This window comes from Embiotoca jacksoni, unplaced genomic scaffold (genome assembly GCF_022577435.1).
Source record: "Embiotoca jacksoni isolate LCO1_2020_lvr unplaced genomic scaffold, fEmbJac1.0.p SCAF_2, whole genome shotgun sequence".
NCBI lineage: Eukaryota > Metazoa > Chordata > Actinopteri > Embiotocidae > Embiotoca > Embiotoca jacksoni.
In genome coordinates, this window is record NW_027185340.1 from 19326209 (window position 1) to 19349580 (window position 23372).

The window sequence follows — 23372 nt, forward strand, 5'->3', positions numbered from 1 at the left end:
GGGATGATAAATATGAAGTTACCACCAGCGGCCAGTTAGCATAGCTTAGCACAAAGAGTGGAAACCAAGTGACAAGCAACAGTGACGTCACCCTTTGGTTTGTGAACGGCTGTTATGAAGCCTCGAGTTCGGATTTTGGCGCCATCTTGCTAGTTCGGAGCGGTTTGGAGCCAGAAGTGACCATATTTGGACGAGCTGGTGGGAGCAAGCGGTGGATCTGACTGATCTAATTGTAAACCCAGTGACACTACGTCCTGCCCACCCAGCTGTAACCTGAGTCCACCACAGACCTGTCAATCAAACAGACACGCCCACGAAAACTTGACTTGTTATGGCTGATATGGCTTATTTTATAATCAATGACTGGAATATTTTCAAATGGACGGCCAGAAAACTAATAAGAAGAAGTGACTTCAGCTAACAACACCGAGATAACTCCTGGAGAAATTTTATTGAGTTTATGGAGCTGGAGGCTTTTTAGAGCCAGCCTCTAGTGGCACTCGGTGGTATTGCAGCTTAAGGCACTTCAGCATTTGCCTCATTTTTCAGACCTGGAAGTTACGTCCACTTTTGTATACAGTCTGTGGTGATAACGGGGAAACAGCTGGCTCGGCTCAGCCCCAAAGTAATAATGTCCATCATCAAATTTAAAGTCCACAAGTGGAATTGCAGCTCACCTACAGATGAATATACAGTTCGACCTGTCACATCATTGTGGAAAGCAAAACATTTCCAACTGGGATGTTAAATCCAGAGGACCAAACCGGCTTAATCCAGGGCTTCGAAACAAAACTATTAAGTTGGAAACAACATGAAGAGAGAGAAATAAATAGAGTATTGGCATCAGTCGAATGATAGGATTTCAAATCGTCCCTTATCATTTTCAACCATAAAGCCAAGTCTCAGTGTCTGGACAAAATCACCTCAGACAACAAAAATGCTCTAATTTTAACGATCCAAAACTCAACTTTGTTTACACAAGAACAACAAACCACTCACATGCTCAAGCAGTTTCAAGCACGACTGCACACAAACACATTTGCACTCACAAGCACAAACTGGAGTTAAAGGGAAAACCAAATAAAAGGACACAGCTTCTTTAGAAGAGCCAGCATCGGGAGAGATAAGTTTCGGTTTCCTCGCTCAGGGAAAGAACCGGTGTCTGTTTCTACTGCCCTCCTCTTCCTCAGCACCCACTCTGCTCTGCCTACAAGTGTCATCTGTAAGCAGTTTACTTGAACACCTGAACACACCTCAGCCCACATCTGGTACATCTGTCAGTTAGTTATAAGGTGAGTCCAGTTCTGTGTCGACTGCCTAATGGAGACAGCAGCTCACGGCATGCAGAAGGTTTGAGGTGTTCATGTCATGTCAGGAATTTTTTTTGTCTTTTTATTTACTTCTGTGACTTCGTTACATAAACAGCAACGGGTTCACAATCCTGTGGTAGAGCTTGATAAGAGAAACATGCTGACAATCTGTTTCATGATAAAACAGCAGTCCCTTTCAAACAATTCCTCCTGTTGCACCCAGCACGCATTGATTTTTGTGAAAGACTTCCCGAGGGGATGATTTTCAAACAGGAAACATACATGTAAATTGTGAAATAATACTTTTTTTTTCTGTGCGCTGCTCAAAACAAATCCACCACGACAGTACAGTGACATTTTGAAGTGTAGGGGAGGATGCGTATCATATCTAAACAATTCACCTTCTATTTTAGGAAATAAAATACAGAACTAAGGGTATAAATAAATGAATAAATGGCCAAATATGTCAAAATGAGAGAAATCAAATCAATAAAATTAGTAAAAATGAAAAAAAGAAATTGAATTGTAAACAATTTTTTTAAATTATTGGACGATATGTATAATTACAGGATTATGTACATTCAGAATAACCTGTTTTTGTCAGTGAATGACCACCACTGACACAAAATCTCCCAAAACTGTGATATGTGTCCATTTTAAAATGACTTTTGCTCCATTTACGCAGAAATAAATTAGCACCAGTGTCAGTGAGCCAGTAGTTTCCCATACATGATACTTGATGATCTAACTCTTTTTTTCACTTTAAATAGATATGACATCGAAACACTTTATTTCACTCTTTTTAAGCAAATTTTTTGGCCACATACCTGTCTGCATGTGCTGCTGGGCTAGCTGGCATCTACCGATAGCATCTGAGGTGTTTCGGGAACATCAGGGAATTGTAGCTACGGAAGATAGCCTGGGTTAAACTCTCCCCCTCTAAAATGAGTGATAACTAAAGATTTCTAACATAATGTGTAATGTCATCCTGTTTTTCTTTAAATGGATTTTTATAAAATTGATGCTTTTAGAGGAAGCTGCACAGGAAAACTGTTAAAATGCAGCCAAAACCACATTGAAAATCAAGAGACATGAGGAAGCCGCAGGTGAGAGTGTGAGCCTCTGACAGAGAAGCTGCAGCTGGAGGTTTCACAGATGCCCGTTGGCATCAGCAGCTGGAGGCAGAAACACTGACGCAGAGCAATCTGCACTGATTGGGAAAATTTAATTAGAATTGAATGGTCTCTAGGTGGCTAAATTAGAGAAATACTAGTTTTAACTCACATGATTGAATAATGTGAACCAGGAGGGGTTCGATGGTAATGGGAAAATAAAGGAATCAGTGGGAGCCAAGAGGCAGTAAAAAAAAAGAAGAAACCAAGGCCTATTGAGGTGTTCCCTGAGGAGATGATATTTTTACTGCTTGTATGATAGACAGTAGATTAGAAATAATATCTCGTATTTACAACAAATTTTGAAATTCAAACATGCTAAAGAACAAATATATAGTAATAAATGTTTGGCACTTGGAAACATTACAAGTCTGTCTTGGTAAACTCATTTCCACCCGTGAGAAAGACCTTTCATGTGTACAATCTCAAAAACAGCATAGCAATGTTTGTACAAATAACACACATAAACTCTGTTGAGTGGACATTACTGTTTAAACACCAGACTCAAAGTGCCTTCCCATTAACTCAAAGCGTTCTAGTCTGGCCTCGCTCACCCTGTCAAGAATACGATTACTCAGCATTTTACTCTGGAGCCAATGAGGCCTCTACTTTATTTGACCCACGTATTCAAGCTAGAGCTCAAGAGGATTGTCTTTAGATAAGTTCCATATCTAGACTGATGCCTCGGCTTGTATGTCCAGATGTCACCGCTTTGTCCCACTTCAGGAAATGAACAGTAGCTGGGCTTTCGGATAAAGCCTCTGCTGGAGGCACTAAAAAGTCACTCGAAGTCCCACCCTCTCTGCTCGGACCGCAGACTTCTGGCTAGTCGCTGAGGACTAGTGATAATACCATCATTAAATCACCTCTAAGACCCTGAACATTTTGTACACTTTTCATTATTCATTTTCGAAGTGTGAGACTATAGTTCAGTGTGTAAAATACCCCCAAAAAAGGCTTTTTACATGGGGCCTGATATTTTAATGAGTCATCGGGTGGTACTGAGTCAGAGTCACTGAGGAAAGTGGAAAGTACAGAGAATGTGCGAGTCAGGGTTATACCACATTCAGGAATATGAAAAAAGAAAAGGTTTGACTGTTGATTTTGACTTTGTGCTCCACATGCTTGGACTGTCACCCCTGACGGGACTCTGTTCATGCTAATGCAATCCAGCTCGAAGGGAAAAAAAACATCACCTCACCAGGCATATTGCTGGCTTTAATTTAAAGTCTTTGCAGATCTCTGATGTGATTTTGAAACCTCACCCCATCTGGAACTGACCTCTGACCTGAAGCATGCTAACTCATCCCTGCTGGAGGTCAGTGTTTGCACTTTTCTCCCTTTGTCATTGCATGCAAACGTTCATTCCGTCATTCTGTCAAGCAGAAATTAGATGATAGGGGTTTCTGAAGAATCTGACCTTTCTTTTTGAACTGATTTTTGAAATGCAGCAAATGTAAAGCCTTTAACATCCAGTCTGTCAGGTCTTAGAGTAACAGTAATGTTGTGCATCGTATCTGCTTTACTAAACAAAACTCGCCTACCTCAATAACATCTCTACAATTTACACTTTTTCATTTGAATGAAAGTTGCTCAGCGGTGCAAATGCAATAAAAGTTTTCTAAGCTTCTTCCAACAAAAACAAAATTTTGGGACCATGCAGCATGCGCATTTGTGTCCTAGTATCATATATTCCATATTATAAGACTAAGTGATTACAAATTAATGACGTTTAAATGATGGGATTTGGGACACAGCTATGCTTGTGCTAGGTTATAGCTGAGGCGAGGCAAAAATCATGACTCCTATTATTGGCCACCATTTACACCTCCTTCTGTTGAGTATCTACCATTTCCGCTATTATTAATACTTTCCTCATCAGACATGGTAGGAGTGAGCTCAGGCCAATCCATCTCCACCCATGTATTTACTTGTGCTCCTATGGAAATAAGTGTGCTGGTGGAGTCAACACATGCATTTTCCTCAAACGGGCCAGTGAACAGTTTGTTCCTAACGGTAACGTCTTCAATTCTCCCGTTGTGTGGAAGGGACTCTCGTGCTTTTATTTGAGAATAAAATAAACACACAATGTGTGTTTCACTGTTTTACAGCGCTTACAGGGATTTTCATAATTTCCACATGCTGTAGGAAACCAGTGAATTTACAGCCACACCCAAAACATCATCTGGATCCTGCGGAAAACGGTCACTTCTTCCAGTTTTTACGTTTAACATGATAAACCAGTTGGGTGAGTCTCATCAGTACCTGTCGGTGTTGTGAAAGTTATAAATGAGAGAAGCAAGGGTCGGGGCAGCTTTAAAAAGCATCACACAGGAAACAAGCTGCACTTTCATCCGCCCACATGAAGTCACCTTGGCGGCACACATCAAAGAAGCCCTTCACCACAGCTGTCAGCGCTGCCCTCGACATCTCAAGGCAATCGTTAAAAGCTGTAAGCGTGACCTTTATATCACCCAACAATATAATTAGTAGTCTTTGTCACACTGAGTCCATGTAAGGTTCTAATTATGAAAAAGGTCTGTGTTAGGTTAGTGTTCGCTCAGAAGGGAATACATGAGACATGTTTCCTAAATGATGAGGGAATATTTGGATTTGACCTGCCTAAATCTCGCTTTGATCTTAACGCACGATATGCATCAATGCATTTAATAACTTCACCAAATTGTATCTGTATTTTGGGACAGACAAGCTGCTTATCAATCTTCATTTTCACTCCGAACACACACCAGCTTGGAGCTCAATTAATATCACAGCAGTGGTTGCCTAGCAGCATCATAACAGAGCCGAGCTTTGCAGGACATTTTAGTGGTGTGAGTAATGGCCTTCAGACAACAGAACATGGATGCATTGGGCCACCGCTATAAATACTTCCATATGGTTCATTCTGGAGTCTTTTTTTTTTTTTTTTTGCATGAGATGAATTCATTTTGTGTAACTGCAGAGATAGTTTGGTGAGTTAAAAAAAAACGTATCTTGCCTGATAATCAACTGCTGTTAGAGCTCAGATTTTATTCACACAGCCAGGAGGGAGTGAAATTGATTTTACAGCACACTGACTTCTGGGAATAAAGTCTGTTTTAGCTCACTGACAGAAAAAAATGCTGCAGCTCTCCTCCCTCTGTTTGGTCTGGACTGAGACATTTCAACACCAGTTCAACAGTAAAGTACAGTTAGGGCTGCTATATCCTGTAGACACTCATTGTGTTAATTGTGTAGTTAACTGTATATATTATAAAACATCTCACATACTGATGCATTCATTTGGATTTGGAACCACTTGACTTGTAAAGTTGGTCTCTTCAATGGCTTCAATGGGGCGGCACAGTGGTGCAGTGGTTGGCGCGGTCGCCTCGCAGCAAAAAGGTTCCGGGTTCGAATCCGGTCCTGGGCCCTTCTGTGCGGAGTTTGCATGTTCTCCCTGTGCTTGCGTGGGTTCTCTCCGGGTGCTCCGGCTTCCTCCCAACATCCAAAAACATGCTCCTCCTGTCCACACGCCTAAGTGTCCTTGAGAAAGACACTGAATCCTAAATTGCTCCCGATGGTGTACCATCAGTATGTTGTGAGTCGCTTTGGATAAAAGCATCAGCTGAATGTAATTTAATTTCCGAGAGCAACAAGTCTCAGATGTCCCACCGAGAAAAGTTGGAAGTAGTGTCAATAAGATAAAGAGGAGGTTAAAATTCCAACATATATAATGCTATAAAGTATATTGAGTGAACGTGTTGGGTGTGATGTGTTACTCCCAACACAAGCGTTAGAAATAGTTGCTGACTGTGTCTGCAGGTACTGGACAGCACTTTTTCAGAGGATTTCTCACTGACCACAGAATTCCTGTTGCTGCTGGATGGGAGCAAACTCAATCATCTATCATGTTATAACATTTATTTTGAGAATGCACAGGCAAATACTCGATTAACATATTCTAGCTGGTATCCTAGCCACTAGTTAGCTAGTTGCTAACTTTGTCTGTAATGCTTGGAAGCATTAAGACGGTGGATTTATCGGAGCTCACTTGCTGAAAACTGCTGCTTGTGACCAGAAACAGTTTGATGAAAGCGGTTTTACAGCGTGTTATGTGCTGCCTACAGAAACGGTACAATCACTGCTGAGTGTGTTTAGAATACATGCCGTAGTTTTTCAGTAAAGTCATTACAGTGTGTTCATTGCACGACTTCATCGTTAATATTTTACATATAAAATTTTGTAGCTGCAGAACGCTTTAATTCATGGCACCGTGTCGCAGCCTTTCCTGAGCAGCATTTCCACTTTGAAACTCTGCCTGTACACTGTCCTAAACATTCCTCTGTGGAAGATTTGTGAGTGTATTTGTTTCATAGCAAATTGGTGAAGCTTCAGTCCAAGATGGCCCAGACACAGACATTCATCAGCTGTCCAGACACTGGAATCTAAAGTGTAATCAGTCATTAATGAATCAGTGGATGCTAAATAAACTGCAAAATAGTGCTAAAAACCATTTCTAATTTTAGAAAAGAATAAGAATGTCTAAATGTGTGACATGGCAGAAAGGGCCTTACAGAGGTAGAGGGGAAATGTAGGAAAAGGTAAGGAGAAAAGCCCGCTCCAGGTTTGTGACATCATCTTCCCCACTGCTCACATCCAGACCAAACAGGGCTATGTCTGGTTTTCATTTGCTTCCCCCCCCCTCCACTCCCCCTCTTCTCTCCTCTTTTCTCTTTTTTTCTTTCGGGAAAGTGGGAGGAGGAAGAGAGAGGTGGCAGAACTCCAGGAGTTTGGAAGTTTGTCCCATCCCAGCCTTGAGCTCGGCACCACAGCTCCTCTGGTACAGGACCGGCAGGGTGTCTGTCCCTTTTCTGTCTCAACCGTTTCCCCCTCTTGCACTCAGGACTGCTCTCTCTCTCTGTACACCTCTCATCAGTTATCTTATCACCGCCTTGCTCGACCACCTTCCTTCGGGAGGAGCTGGGAAAAGCCAGCGAGGGGAATTTACCAGGAGGATAATGACCAAAAGTCCAGCTTTCAGTCATTTCACATAACTCATATTATTATTTCTTTTCTTCAAAAACAAATACGGTGGAGTACAGCCGCTTCAGCTCAGGGTAAGTTTGAAACCTACTGGTGCTGTTGCATAGTTTCACTACTTTCACTACTTTTAAGATTGACCTCAAATGCACTGTATGTGGATGTATATATAGTGCACTGACCGTAGTGTTGCAATCCCAAGTTGAAACATGTGAGCTCACGATGTGTGTGATAATCGCAGGTTTGTGCAACGTTTTTTGGCCTGTGCTTCATAAATATCAGACAGCGTGCGTTCAGCAGTTGGACTGAAACCTATACTTAAACGGTGAGAGTGATGCGAGGGCAAGAGATGAGCCGCAGTTAGGGTGAAGGAGGGAGACCTCAGCAATGTTGTGTGCGACGCATGTGAGCGGAGAAGGGGTGTGTGTGTGTGTGTGTGTGTGTGTGTGTGCGTGTGTGTGTGCTCGGTCGCTTCTCTTCGTAAAAATGCTGTTCTGCTGTTGTATGTCTTTGCTTCCTGCTCGGTTTAATGTGTAAAAGTCAAGTAATTGTGCTGTAAAATTCCTGAGATGCTGCATCTGAGGTCTTAAACTATGAGAGCTGTGAACTTGTAAGGCATTTCTTTGCACAATAATGTCATAAAAAGTCTACTTTCTATGGGACAATGCAGGTTTTTTTTTTCTCGAATGAATGTAAAACTAAACCTGAAAAATAGACATTAACCGATTAAACTCTTGTCAAGATGTACGAAAAATCACTGAGTAGTTCCTAATTTTTGGATCATGTGATAATCATCTATTCTTTAAATTGGATCTGAACAGAGAATTATACATCCAAATGTTTAAAATCTCCCCACCCACATGAGCACGAATGAAGTCGGTTGGGTCGATGTTTCCATTGCAGCAGAATCCCTAAAACCACACCCTCCCTGAAACGAGCGCAAGAGTGGAAAAGTGTGAAGAAAGTATTTTCCAGACTCCTGTCCAGATGTACAAGGAGGGGGGGGGGGGGGGGGGGGGTGAGTGTATGTGTGTGTGTGTGTGTGTGTGTGTGTGTGTGTGTGAGGGTGGGGTGGGGGGGTGTTGGTTGGTCTGTCTGTCTTGGACTGAAGAGGTGGGTGGGTTGGTGGGTTTAGGTGACCAGGTGCGAGCCGTTAATCTTCCTTCCTCTCCTGCAACAGACTGTCCAAGCGGAGACGGAGGAATTCAGCCGTGCAGCGTTTCACTGTGTATGTGGGGATTTGATTAATTCAATTGTTTCACTCCTCTGAGTTGCAACCCGAGGAAATCACTTTGGAAAATTGTCATGAATAAGTTCTCCTGAGCTACCGCTTCTTGCGTATTGTGTTTGCATGTAACCCGTTGCTATGATACGGAGGGGAAGAACTTGGTCGCTGCTCAGAGGGCAGGAGGGAAAAAAAACAACTTTAGTGTGCGCTGCAGATTTTGTTCTTTATTAATTTTGTACATAATTTACTAGCAGGATCATGACAGGGCAACAGCTCCCCTTTGGAAGCCAATTTCCGAACCGTGGTTGGCAGAGCTGCATCAGGAGGATGCTTAAAGGGTTTTTAAGATATACAGCGTAAATCAGCACAAATGTGTTTTATGGCTTACCCCACTCTCTCCAGCTTTTTGTCTTTTTTTCCATGATGCAGCGCAGATGTCTGGAAAATGTGAAGAGTTTTCAGAAAGGTCCCAAATCAGGGAACCAATACTCTGATATTCTCTTTATATGGACGTAACCAGTAGTATTTATAAGGGACATAAGAAACAAAGACTTGTTAGTGACTTAAATGGTTTTGACACATACATTTTAGTGCAACAGATCAGCTGATATGTAGATCAATAGAGAAATTAACTTATTTCATCATCTCTTTCGTCCTCATCATAACTTACTCAAGTGTCAAGTTTAATACGTGAGCAGCCTCCGATTGACCGTGACGCTTGAACACACATCTGCCGGACAAACCGGTCAGACGGACAAACGCACACCAGCTGGTAAAACTGCATATCGATCCGTCACTGATACTGATGGATTTGTGCGCTGTTGCACTGTGAGCTTGTGTGAGTGTGCTTATGTGTACATGTGTTTGTGTGTGTGGTCTCCTGCTTTAAATGTGTGTGTGAGGTCCAGCTGCTGCAAATGAGCATCTGAGTGCTCATGGGCATGCTGCAGTATCTGTCTTCTGTAAATGCAAACAGACAGCTATTAATAATAACACTAAACACGATGGACTGGTATATACAATGAACCATAAGTTCTGTTGCCTGTGCGACATAAACTGGTCACCACTTAAACTCTTATTTTAGCCTCATTTCATGTCAGTAACTTGATTACAGATGAGGATAAAGCGTTGACTCAGCAAATCATAGGCGCACACACACACACACATACACACACCCTAGTTAATTTTAGTTAGGCTCATATGTGAAACATGAAAGATGTAGCTGGATGACTCGTGTATATAATTAACTTCTTAAAGTGACTAAAAATGTTCGACTTTGGCGACTTCTAGTGGTAGCAGGAAAAAAAAGGCATGCAACCTTTCCTGAATATTGATCAGGGGAAACTGATATGTAATGGGCAAAAAGCAGCACAAGAGCTGAACTAGCTGTTGTTTGTATTGTCTCCTTCTTCTTCAAACACAATCATAATATAGATTTTGAAGCTACTCGTCACTTTGGGGATTAAAGTTTGGACCTGTGTGGCTCGAATTGTACATGGAACTTGCTCAGAGTGAGTGTATGACTGACACAGGTTTTCACTTGGGATGCTTGAAGTATTTTTTGGATTGTCCCCGCCATGATAAATGATTGCATTACCTCCGACATGATTTGTGACTAAACAAATCTTGATATCTTTAAGCTAAAGTACAGTGTGCGAGTTTTACCTATAAATGAACACCTGTTACATCTTTGCTCAAATAGTTTTGATTAAACCTGTCACTGCCAGATCAATCTCTCTTTTTTTGGCGTCTGGCGAGACATTCCCGGACTGGCCGGATGACGCCAAATGGGCAAAGCATGCTCACCAGAGACCGGCTAACTTCTGGTTTATGCTAACTTGAATTTGAATAAAATACTCCAATAGCTTTTCTAGAGTTTCTAAATGTTATCGGACCGAATGGATCAAAGTCATTTCGTGAAGGTTGTGATGCCTTTTATTTGATTTATCTCCCACCTAGCTACTGTTTTTCCAGCTGCAACAGCAGCATAGGCTACTAGCGTGGCTACGTTTGAGTCTATGAAGTGTCAAAAAAAAAAAATCCACACTGGAGGTTTAAAGCTTTACAGTCAATAAGTTTTATATGAAAGTCCCTCGCAGTAGTTTTTATAACAACGGATTAAATGGCAGTGTGTAATGTCCAGGAGGCTATCCAGGAGACAACTATCTACTGCTTTGGTTCAGTCTCAATGTTTTCATCCAGCCCATTAAAAAACCTTCAGGTGATAATATTCCAGATGTCAACGTGACGTTCAGCTTATTTTAGATTTCTGCTCCCAAGTTGAAAGTTACTAAATGTCCTTCTGAATTTTCTCTCTTACATAATTGCAGACGCCGCCATTGTTTTGGCTGCTCGTATCAAGAGAAGTCAGGCCTCCGCTGTGCTACTATGTTTTCCTCTGTGGTGATGGGAGGAAGCCGTAGTGTTGACACATCGGCCGAACCTGGCAAACTGTGCAGAGGAGTGGCTTTTGAGTGACCTGAAATCAAATGAGCACGAGTGAAGAACACAAACATCAGTTGCAACGTCCAAGGGAGCTGAGATTTCCTTGAAATGAAGGAGCTTGGTGATTTTAGGCCCTATATTTGGAAAGTGACAGCATCCGGGGATTCTTTCTCACTTTTTAAAAACTTTTCTTACTTGGAAGAAAAACGTTTAATGTGTTTGTTTAGTTGCCTGTACTGAGTCTTAAACTGCACGATAACATTTAGAAGTTTCATTTTGTTTGGTGTCGCTAATGGGCCTGTCTCTAGTTGAGACTTTCAGAGATTTGTTTCCATCTGCAAAGTGTGGCCTGTATAAACAGTGGACACAGCAAAGTATAAACAGAATGACCCTGCAGTTTTGTTTTACATTCAGTATGGCAGCCATGTGTTTTACAATTTATCATTGCTTGAATCCACCATGGACAATGACATTTTCCACGACTCAGAGTTAATAAGACTGGTATGCATCACTGCGAGCTTTAGATGATGCATTATTTAACTTTTCCTGTGCTTTGATGTAATTTGAGTTTTCTTATCAGAAAATCCACTCTGAGTTTTCATGTTTAATAATAAGCACAATTAATTGTTGCAAAAAACACTTAAAGAGAAGGAAACTATGACGTTGTGGGGTTTACATTACTGGACAAGTTCTCATAAAGTTTTTAGAACCAAGTTTAGGGCCTTATGCAAGTATAAAATCTGGAGAGATGCCCTTGAGCATGACCCTGTGCTCCCTGCAGCCTATTCTTTCAAATATGTGTTGAGGTGTATTGATGTAAGGACCAAAAAGCAGAAACGGGCCAATCCTACAGCTTAACATATAAATATGAACACTCAGCTCAGCTGTAGGCAAGTCAAATCCTTAACATGTGGTCACTCGTGCAGAAGGGCTCATAGAAACCCAACTGAAAATAACTGATGGGTTAATCTAGAAAAACAAAAACAAAAAACAATTTAGCAAAGACACTTTGGACGAAAAGTCTTAAAATCTTAACATTTCAAAGGTTCCCCAGTCTAATTTTCTGACAGAGAAGAAATGAGGATGATAACAGTATCAGGGCCTCTTATAAGCTGCTATATCAGCATTTCCCACTAGGGGCAGGAGAGATTTTTTTTTAGGTGATGTCACAACATGCTCTACCAAGGAGAATTGCAAACTTCTTGCACGTTCTAGACAAAGCATTCCTCTTTTACTCCCACATATATTTACAGTAAACTTCTAATAATGTAAAATAATTTCCTCACAGCTCAGCTTAGAGCTGCCCTCAGTGCTAAAATTTTACCGTGTGTTTGCCAGCCGGCACAGAGACTGTTAAACACAGTCGACTGGGTCTACTTTTACTCCCCGTCATTAGGCTAATGGCAGAGACTTCACTAGTCACAGGTCATGTATGTTTGAATGTACATGATTATAAATCCTCACTCATGTTTGAGTGAATCAGATCACAGTTAGAAGTTTGGGTTATATTTGTCTTTTTCTCAAATAACAGCTTTGCACTTTTGTTTAGCTTTGTTTCAGTGTATTAAAACGTAATTGACTTCGTGCTTTCGAGTCATTCTGGACCCGTTTTATCACCGCAGGGTGGTCTGAAATTTAACGGGTTAGGTGTGTGTGCACGTGTGCTCTTGGATTTGTACTTTTGTGAGGACCAACGTGAGTTTTAGACCTAGACAGTGTGAAAAGGGAAGACAGTCAACGCTGTACAAAAGGTTTTGGATTGAGCTTTGCTATGCATTTGTGAAGGTTAACTATAGAGATACAGAGATGTAGTCCTTACAGGTATAAACGCACAATTGTTTGTCTATCTGTACACGTATTTTTGTGAAAACTAATTTTAAACGAGGACGTTTCAGGCTTTTGCAGGACTACGCTTCACTTTAAGGTTGTCCCTCTTCAGTGTTTGTAACCTACTTGCAGAAAACTCGTCTCAATCCGTAGAGTTTACATGGCTTTTAATCATCATTGGAGTTATTTCCTATGGTAGAGACTAAATAAATTCAGAAATCTCTGTGTGTTGATGCACTGAATTTATAAAGTCAGCAGTGAGCCATGTGTGACCTCTCCCTCATCTCCTCTGATTTTACTTCGCATCACAACGGAGGAAAATCTGACTACATAGAAAACCCAGACTCCTGCTGTGAAACTGGACTTTCCAGTCTAACACCACTCTTTAAGAATATTTTGTGAGTTGGAAAAAATAATTTCCTGCCAAGCAGCGTTAATTACTGAAGTACATTGGCTGGTAGTTTTGACAGGTGGTTTTGATTATTACCACTTTCTGCCACTGAAACACGGACACACTCTGCAGCTCACTCACATATACTGTTGGGAGGTAGTCATGCAGGCTGCAGAAGAGTTTGCTAAAGAGTTTGACAGGACATGTTGTTTTGTCATGGGCAGTGTGTCGAAGATGAAATGTTGCATCCTTGCAATGCTGTGTTATATTTAGAGACTAGTGCAAACAGCTTTAAAATAAAAGATCAATAAGAGAAATACATTTCTAGAAACACAAGCTATATGTGTCAATTTTCTTCCAGTAGCTTTAAAGTCTGGAGTATAAATGACATTAAGCTCTGGCTGGTATTTTTTTTTTTGACATTTTATTGCTTCTGCTTCCACAGGTGTCCTCTTTGTTGCCTCTGAAGATGAGGAGGCATCGGCTGTTGCCACTTTGTGCCCTCCTGGGCGTCCTGTTCGCAGGACTCCTCCCTAAACTTGATGCCCAGGAATGTAAGTTGAATTCACTTCATTTCAGCTTCGGTAGAGAGAGATCATTTTGCAGATAATCTGTTTGCTTGTAATGTTTTTTCCAGTTTTCAGCAACACTCAGTGGGATATTACATTTTTGTGTTGTTTTTTTTTCACCCCTGAAGATATGTAAATCTCCATTTGCACCTGTTTAAATATCAAAGAGAAATGTGGGAATTATGGTTTTCTTATGGTTTTCTATCAAAATTAAAAACATAAAGATAAAAAACAATTTTTTTTTTAACCATTTTGGTGAGCATTGTTGCTGATCTGGCTTTATGATGGCATTATGATTATTTATTTTTTAAATCTAAATTCATGCCATCAATCAAAATTTAAAATAGGCCTCAAGAGACATGAGAATAGATGTTTTTGAACATAAAGACTGATGCTGTCAAACCTAAAATGAGCTAAACTGTGCAGTTACATTGTGCAGCAGTATAGTAAAACAATATTTTTCTTTCACTGGTCTTCACTTCTGTCCTCCAAACACTCTCTTTCGAAGATTGTGCACACGGGTTGGCAGCTGATATGTACTTTCTAGTGGATTCATCCTGGAGTATGGGCGAGGAGAACTTTGAGCATGTCAGACATTTTCTGTACAGCTTGATACAGTCGCTGCACCAGGTTGGAGGAGACAGGTTTAAATTTGCCCTCGTGCAGTACAATAGCAAGCCCCAAACCGAGTTCCTGCTCAACGGCTACCCGACAACACAGGGAGTCCTGGCACACATCAAGACTATGTCTTATCGTGGTGGGGGCACGCGGACTGGTCTGGGCCTCAATTTCCTGATACACACACACTTGTCCGCTGCTTCCGGTAGCCGCGCTGCCGACGGAGCGGCACAGGTGGTGGTGGTGCTGACAGACGGGCGCTCTCAGGATGACGTGGTCGAGCCGGCTCAAGTGCTGCGGCTGGCGGGCGTGGAGATGTTTGCGGTTGGAGTTCAGGATGCGGTGGACTCCGAGCTCAGGGACATGGCTAGCCAGCCCCATGACACTCATGTGTTCAGTGTAGACTCTTTCCTGATTCTGCGGGACATAATACAGGAGTTAGTAGTGGGGATTTGCGGCGCAGTGACCCAGTCAGGGGGGGCTCCTGTGGCAAATGAGGCCCCTGTGGCTGGAGGAGGGACAGGTAATGAAATGGGACCAATGTCACTACCATACTAATGTGTCTGCGTGTGCAGGAAGAAGCTGATGCATATGCGGTCCTGACTCGACTTTATCATTAACATGATCAAGTTTTTTTTTAACCACAATAACCTTTCACTCTCCACCTGCAAAATTAACATCACTTGTTTTGTCTTATCACACTTAATATGTCCCGAATGCTTTACAAATCACAATAAGGTTTGCATGTGATCGCCACCCCCTGCATCTTAGATTAAGATGTTTAATCTGTGCTCATGGTACAGATATATTCTGTCCCAGGTGCATTAAAATAAGTTGCTTTTTTGAGTAGACTGTTGGCATACAGCGAAAACTTCAGTCATAATTCAAGACACCGTTTTCCGATTATGACTTTTTGTATAATAGAGGACAAAATCCCTATAATGAAGCCTCAAATTAACAGTGGAAGAGAACATAATCTCCAGGACACTTGTCCCTTTAAAACATCACACCTCAAGATCAATCAATGAGCTTTTAACAATAGCTAACAACGCACCACTGCTTATGTGTCCTGCAAATGTCTGTTTGTCTTTATCAGTCACAATGTCTATCTGTGTAAAATATGTGCAATATTCTGTATTTGAAACAGTGATGAACCTGCCTGGACTCATCCATAACCTGCACAATAAGTCTGAGAATACTTTTACGTGTAGATGACTACGAATTATGTGATTTATAGTCGTTTGTTGGATAAATTCCAATGAAGGGTATTTAACTAAAAACTTAAAATGCACAAAAAATACATTACCATCGAAAGTAGTAAATGTCTCCAAAATGAGTAGGAAGCATCATCATTTAAATGCTCACTTTATATGGAATCACATGTAATATGTTCTCAAGTACATGCAGGCAACACAGATGGTCCACGGGGTCATGACTGGTCACTTCATCTGGGGTCTATAACAAGAGTCTGCATGGGATGGCTGAACTCAGAGGAGCTCACAAAAAGGACATTAAATTTGAGTTTTTATCCTTAAAAGCTTAACAATATATATATTTTTCATTGTTTGTATTCTCTGTATATAATGACCATCTTTAGATTTGTTTATACTTTATCCTCCCCAAAAACAATTTTCAAATGATCAATTAGTTATAAAATATTTGTCTGCCCTTATCTTTGCCCGATTTTTATTTTACACATATCTTAAACTAACAGTCATTCAGTGAAACTAAACTGTTTATAAATCCATTCATCCTATTACTATTGTTTTTGCTACAACAATCAAAATGATGTCAAATTTACTTTGCTTTGGAAAACCATGTTGGTTCATGCAACATGTAGAACATTTGATAAACCATATTGGTACCCATCTAATGTACCAATCAGTAATCTTCATTTTACTGCAATCTGTATGTAATCCAAGTAATTATTCTGTAAGGCAAAAAAAAAAAAAAAAAAGCAACAAATTAATTGACTGCAGGAAAGCTCCTTGGTTCAGCCTACATGCAGTATGATGTTTTGCAATGTGGTTGTTGATTTGTTCACTTTGAATGTTACTTGACACATGCAATGATGTACCAGCACGAGTTCTTTGATTGAAGTCTTTGTCTCTGTCTCACTCGGTTAACACTTTCACAAATTCCATTTTGTTTTGTTTTCTCTCTCTCTCCTTAAAGCGCAAGATTCTGCTGACCTAGTACTCTTAATTGATGGATCACTGAACGTTGGAGCAGCAAACTTCCCCGTTGTGCGTGATTTGGTTTTGAGAATCATTGAGTCCCTTGATGTGGGCAGGGACGCTGTTCGGGTGGCCTTAGCCCTGTACAACAGCAACCCAGACGTAAAGTTCTATCTAAATAGCTTTGACAGCAAATCATCGGTCCTGGATGCAGTGAAGGGCCTCACCTACGCAGGGGGCGATGAGTCTAACCTGGGGCTCGCCTTGGAGGAGGTGGCCGAGAGCCTTTTGAGCGAAACAGCTGGGGGCAGGGCAGACGAGGGTGTGCCCCAGATGTTGGTGGTTATCAGTGCTGGGCCTTCCACTGATGATACCGGTGCCGGTGACCGGGCCCTTAAGAGGGCTGGCGTTATCACAATCGGCATGCCGATTGGTGACACTGCCGCTGCAGATCTGGAGGCAGTTGCTACAGATAGAAGTTTTGTCCTGTCAGCCCCTGATTTCAGAGCAGTTGCAAGCATGGGTGATCAGCTGCTGCCATACATTCACGGGGTTATCCAGCGCACCATTATAGTTCATAATGAGTTCACAGAAGGTATGTAACTTCTCTGTAATTGTTGGCGGGGCATTATGGTTGTGGAAGGGGACTCAATGAATTGAAAGCCCTAGAGAGCTTGTAATGAATATAATGTAGTGTGGAAGGTAAGATATACTTGGGGTGAACTTAAACTACCTAAAAATCAATCAGGTTTTTAACAGATTACAGATCCACTTCCACCAATCCATTGAAAAGGGTAAAATGGTTAACAGATATTATACTAAGAAAATAATGTTCGCAAGTGGTTCTGCTACCTTAGTATGCCTTTCAGAACCTAGTTTGTTAGACATCATATTTTCTAGCAATGATAGAAGAACCATCAGAGCTTGTGCAGATAACATAAAGTATCACAATTCTGTATTAATAAAGCATACACATTTTAATTTATAATTTATACATCAACTGACAACCTTTTTCTGTGATAATAGAAGCTGCAATTTTATTTTTTATGGCTATGTGAAAAATATTTAACTTCAAAACAAGCTCATAGCAACAAGCTTATATAAGGGTGGTATGGGCGTGAACGGTAAGTAGTTTGATTATCATCAGCACCTGAGTTATGATTGAGCACTGGTCGGGAGCATCTGCGATTTTGCCATGGACATGACCAGAGGGGGCTCATCAAATTTTGTGTTAGACTTAGGAAATTGACCACAGACACCCTTGAAATGAACCAATGAGCTGGGCAAAGTGTTTTCAATGACATTGGTGTTTTAAAGAGGCAGAACGTCACTGTCCAATACCAGAAAAGGGGTATCAGGTCAGGAGCGCAACCAGATGGGTTTTCTTTGACCTTCACTGGGTTGTGCACCGTAACTTTCCCCCCCAGGTTCAAACTACCAACAACGAATTCAACAATGGTCTGAGGCATTTCAGGGAAAACATTTGGTGCAACCCACCTGATAGTGGTGTGATTGTACTTGGTTTTTCTAACGTGACAATATACCTGCTCAAGCGCATTCAACAAGCGAGTTTCAGGCCTAAAACCAACACAATCGAAGCCCACCACCCTTCCTCCTTTCTGTTCCCCAGATATTTGACACAAAATTTGATGTGCCTCTTTGTTCAAGATTCAGGTGCATGGCAAAAGTGCCGTGCATTCACAAAAATGTGTGTAACTCAGGTGCCTGATGATCAAATAACGACCTTGGAATACTTACTAACGAAGGTTATAGCTTCTCACTGCTCCGTGCATGTCAAGATACTATTTACCGTTCAGGCACAACATGGGCAGTCATGGAACTTTTTGATTGACCCTCGTATTGTACTTACAGATCTGTGCGAGATGTTAATCAGCCACTTGTTAATTTCAGTAGGTAGAGTATTGGCATTAGCATGCTGCCAACTTGAGACCCGAGTTAAATCACATATGCCGCAAATTATAATGTAAATATAAAACATAAATCTAGTCAGAATATCCTTTGATGAGGGATTTGTTGAAGATTGATGTTTATACCATTTCTCAAAGAACAAACTTTCTAATTTTAATGTTGGTTTTTTTCAGTGGTAATGGTTGGAAAACGAGACATCATCTTCCTCATCGACGGTACAATGGGAACAGCGGCCATCAACGCTTTTCGCGAATTCATCAAGCGGTATGTCGAAAGAATACCAATTGGTCCAGATGCAGTTCAAATAGGAATCGCCCAGTTTAGCACCTCCACGAGACTCGAGATGGATCTCAACTCCCACGGAACCAAGGAGGCAATAACGGCTGCTTTGGGGAGCATCAGACCAAGACCGGGACAGACAGTCAACATTGGAGCAGCCTTGGACTTTGTGCGGGCGAATATGCTGCGGCCTGAGAAGGGCAGTCGTATTCAGCAGGGGGTACTCCAACTTGTACTGTTGTTGACCAGTAAAAAGTCCAGTGACAGTGTGGCAGAACCTGCGATGGCCCTGCAGCGAATGGGCGTATTGACTCTGGCTGCAGGCTCTAAGGCTGCTGACGGGGAGGAGCTGAAGCAGATCGCCTTTGCTGAGTCAGTTGTGTTCAAGACAAGGGACTTCCGCCTACTGCTTCGTGTCACAAGAGAAGGCAGCGTAATTTTTGATGCGCTCTCCACTCTGGCTGGGGTGGTGGTGACCGAAGTACCCACTGAGCCAGGTAATGCTTTGTCTGTCAATTGCACTCAATACATTTTTAAAGTAATGCAATGAACGAGTTAGCTGATCTTTGTTGAAATGCACAAATTAATGGCAACCTTGGATAAATAATAATTATTTTGTTTTTGCGTCTTTCCTCAGTGGTGGAGATAACAACAGTGCAGACCAAAAAAGTGGTCCGAGACATTGTCTTCCTTGTGGATGGCTCAAACTACATCGGCAGCAGCACCTTTCCCTATGTCAGAGACTTCATGATCAACGTGGTCAACCAGCTGGATATACGTCCCGACAGGGTACAGATTGGTCTCCTGCAGTTTGCTGAACGTCCAAAAATAGAATTTTACCTGAACACCCACCGCAGCAGGGAAGATGTTGTGAATAAAATCTCTCAACTCAGGCTGACCGGAGGCTCAGTTTTAAATACAGGAGCTGCCATGAATTATGCCCTGACCAATATGTTCAAGCTGTCAACGGGGTCACGCAGGAGGCAGGGAGTCCAGCAAGTGCTGGTTCTGATCACAGGCGGTCCAGCCCAAGATGAGTTGAAATCGGTGGCCGATAAATTGGCCCTGGCTGGTGTTTTGACCTTCACAGTCAGTTCCGGACAAGCAGAGGAGAACCTACTGAAGTCAGTTGCCTTTGTTCCAGATTTGGCTTACCATGAAACAAGCTTCTCTTCTTTACCAGCTTTGGCTGAACAAATCATGCCAAAGTTGATAACAGTGGTTGGCGATACAGATGTCACAGAAACAATATTCCCAGACGAGACCGGTTAGTTTTGTATTTTTTCTGTTTCTATTATTTAACTGTTTAATGAAATAAACATGATGTCAGATTATCAAACAATAATGTAAAGATACCCTGGTTAAAATTAAATGAACTTTTTTGTTTTTCCTCAGTTGTTGCTGGAGCTGAAAGGGATGTTGCCTTCCTCATCGATGGCACAGACAATGTTCGAGCAGATTTTCCCTACATCCGGGATTTTATCATGAAAGTAATCGAACCACTAGATATTGGAAATGACAAGGTGCGAGTTTCAGTGGTTCAACACAGTGAAAGGCCAACTCCAAATTTCTACCTTAACACCTATCAAACCAAAGATGAGGTGTTGAGAGCTGTGAGTGGGATGAGTCTGGCTGGCGGACGCAGTTTAAACACAGGATCTGCTCTGAGATTCATGAAGGACACCATTCTGTCTGAAAGCTATGGCAGTCGGGCTTCACAAAATGTCCCTCAGTTTCTCATAGTTTTGGCTGGAAGTAGGTCCACGGATAATGTGAAGGAACCTGCTGGAGCACTGAAGACAGAGGGAGTCGTACCGTTTGGTGTTGGTGTCAAGGATGCGGACCCAAAGCAGATTGAGGCCATTTCACACAACCCTTCATTTGCCTTCAATGTAAAGGAATTCAGTGAGCTTAGTACCATCCCACAAAGGCTCAATAACTACGTGAGCCTTCCAAAGGAAGAGCTAGCCGTCGTTCTGCACAAAGGTAAGGAAAAAATATGTTCTTATTGGTGGGCAACGTGCAACTCTGCCACTGATGGTTTAAGTGCTTTATCAGAATAACTGACCCTGATTTGTTGTGTCTTAGCGCGAAGTGACGCTGTAAAAAGAGATATTGTGTTCCTACTGGATGGCTCTGATAACACCAGAAATGGATTCCCAGACATAAAACTCTTTGTTAAGAACATAGTGGAGAACCTCGATGTCGATGAGAACCAAGACAGAGTGTCTGTGGTCCAGTTTGCTGATAGCGCTGAGATCAATTTATATCTAAATTCTCACAAGACAAAGAGTGACACTATAAATGCCATTGATAATTTAAGGCACAAGGGTGGGAGACGCCTTAATATCGGCACAGCTCTCCAGTTTGTGAGGCACAGAGTCTTCACTTCCTCCACGGGCAGTAGAAGACTAGAAGGAGTGCCCCAAATTTTAATCCTTCTCAGTAGCAAACCGTCCACTGATAATGTGAGAGGCCCAGCTTTTGCTCTTAAAGAGCATGAAATTGTGTCAGTGGGGGTTGGAGTGGGAGATGCCAATCTGTCAGAGTTGGAAATGGTGGCCTTCAAACCTGGTTTCACATACAAGGTTGCTGACTTCTCCAATTTACCCTCAATCCAACCACAACTTGTTGCTACACTGCACATAAACAAAGACACAGGGGAAACCATGAATGGAATCTCTGATTTAGTAGGTAAGAATTCCACATTTACATTTTTTTTGGAGTATTGCATTGTAGTTTTACTCTCTAGCACTAATACTCTTTCTCTTAATACTATTTAACAAATTCCTGGAGTCTAATGATTCATGATAAAAAATGACAAATTGTTATAAATTATTTGGGCTTATTTCTGTTGCATGTCATTCACGACTACCCGCACTAGAATATCTATTCTGTTTGCAAAAAAATCCACTGTTCTATACTTCTTAGGCTTTCTCTTTTCTTTCTAATTGTCCACTTTGATGATCGGTCAACAAATTCCTTCATACATCTTTTTGTTAAAAAGATGGTTCTTTGGCAGTTTTGCTTGAAATATTACTTTCAGAGCAATAGCTCACGTGTCTTTCTGGCTCAGTTTTTATCACTGAGCTTCTAATTTGCTCATGCGTATAAATAGGCATGAGCGCAGAAAAATCTAAAACAAGCAGTTCGTGAATCTTCTTTCTATCTATCCATGTATCACCTAGTTGACACACGGACCAATAAGAGGGACATAGTGTTTCTCCTTGATGGGTCAGATGACTCCAGAAATGGTCTCCCAGCTATTCGAGAGTTCGTCAGAAGAATGGCAGAAGAGCTGGACGTTGGCGAAGATAAGGTTCGAGTGGCCGTTGTACTGTATAGTGATAGCACCACAGTTTACTTCAACCTGTTAACTCACAGATCCAAAAAGGCTATCATCTATGCTGTAAGAAATCTACGGCATAAAGGAGGAAGACCTCGGAACACTGGGGCTGCTCTACAGTTTGTGCAAGACTATATTTTCACAGCTTCTACAGGAAGTAGACGCCTGGAGGGAGTTCCTCAGATGCTGTTTTTACTGACTGGAGGAAAATCCAATGATGATGTTTCCAGAGCTGCAGTGGACCTAAAGCAACTCGGTGTTCTGTCGTTTGCCATTGGAATGAAAAATGCTAAACAACCGGAACTTGAAAAAATTGCCTCCTCCTCCAGATTTCTTTTCAACTTGCCTGTCTTTGGTGAACTTTTGTCCATTCAGCCAGAGATAGCTGCATTTGTTCAAGCAGAAATACAAACAGAGCATCCTACTGTTGTAGGTAAGAAGTGTCACTCGTACTCGAAGTTGAGAATTAAACAGGCTTCCTCCTTATGTTCTTGTACATCTGGTCTTTCATAATTCGAATTGCGCTGAAACTGCATCACATCAACGAGATTGTCAGTTGATCAGTTTCATGTTCTTTTACATCTTTCCGCTGGCTTGACTCAACTTCCTCGTTGAGTTGTTTCTTGCGTGGCTCTCGTCCTTTTTCTTCTTGTATCTCAGAGAGCTTTACTTTTCATTGTTAAGCTCTTTCTTGAGCCAATGATAATCACATCATTGACTGAATATTTAGTTAGACAAAACTTTGCTCTGGTTTTCTCCAACTTTCATTTGTGAAAGAGGAATATGCGCCGTATCTTGTTGTTTTTCAATATTTTCCTTCATCTATCAGTTTTCCGAAACGGTCTGGCATCTAACACCTTGTGTATTGCAGTAATTAGTTTGAATTTCACTACCAGCTGTATGGCTTTGCCAACAACGTAATGTGCAATGATTTCTCCACAATACTTAGCGTCTGTAGTATATGTCTGCTTTTTAAACAAGATTTTCCTATTGTTTTCTAGTGGAATTAGACTCCCCTCAAAGAGACATAGTGTTTCTATTGGATGGGTCAGAAGACAC

General features: G+C 41.6%; 1 protein-coding gene across 1 annotated transcript in view; it reads left to right on the plus strand.

Moving 5' to 3' along the window:
* Nucleotides 1-7309: 7309 nt before the first annotated feature.
* col6a3 (collagen, type VI, alpha 3) overlaps nt 7310-23372 on the plus strand; it is a 98059-nt gene continuing 81996 nt past the window's right edge. Inside the window, exons 1-7 of the mRNA XM_069154953.1 lie at nt 7310-7581; nt 13841-13949; nt 14473-15105; nt 16758-17354; nt 18862-19464; nt 19605-20234; nt 20363-20953. Of these exons, the coding sequence (XP_069011054.1) occupies nt 13865-13949; nt 14473-15105; nt 16758-17354; nt 18862-19464; nt 19605-20234; nt 20363-20953 (3139 nt within the window). The 5' untranslated portion in view covers nt 7310-7581; nt 13841-13864. The remainder of the gene's footprint in view (nt 7582-13840; nt 13950-14472; nt 15106-16757; nt 17355-18861; nt 19465-19604; nt 20235-20362; nt 20954-23372) is intronic.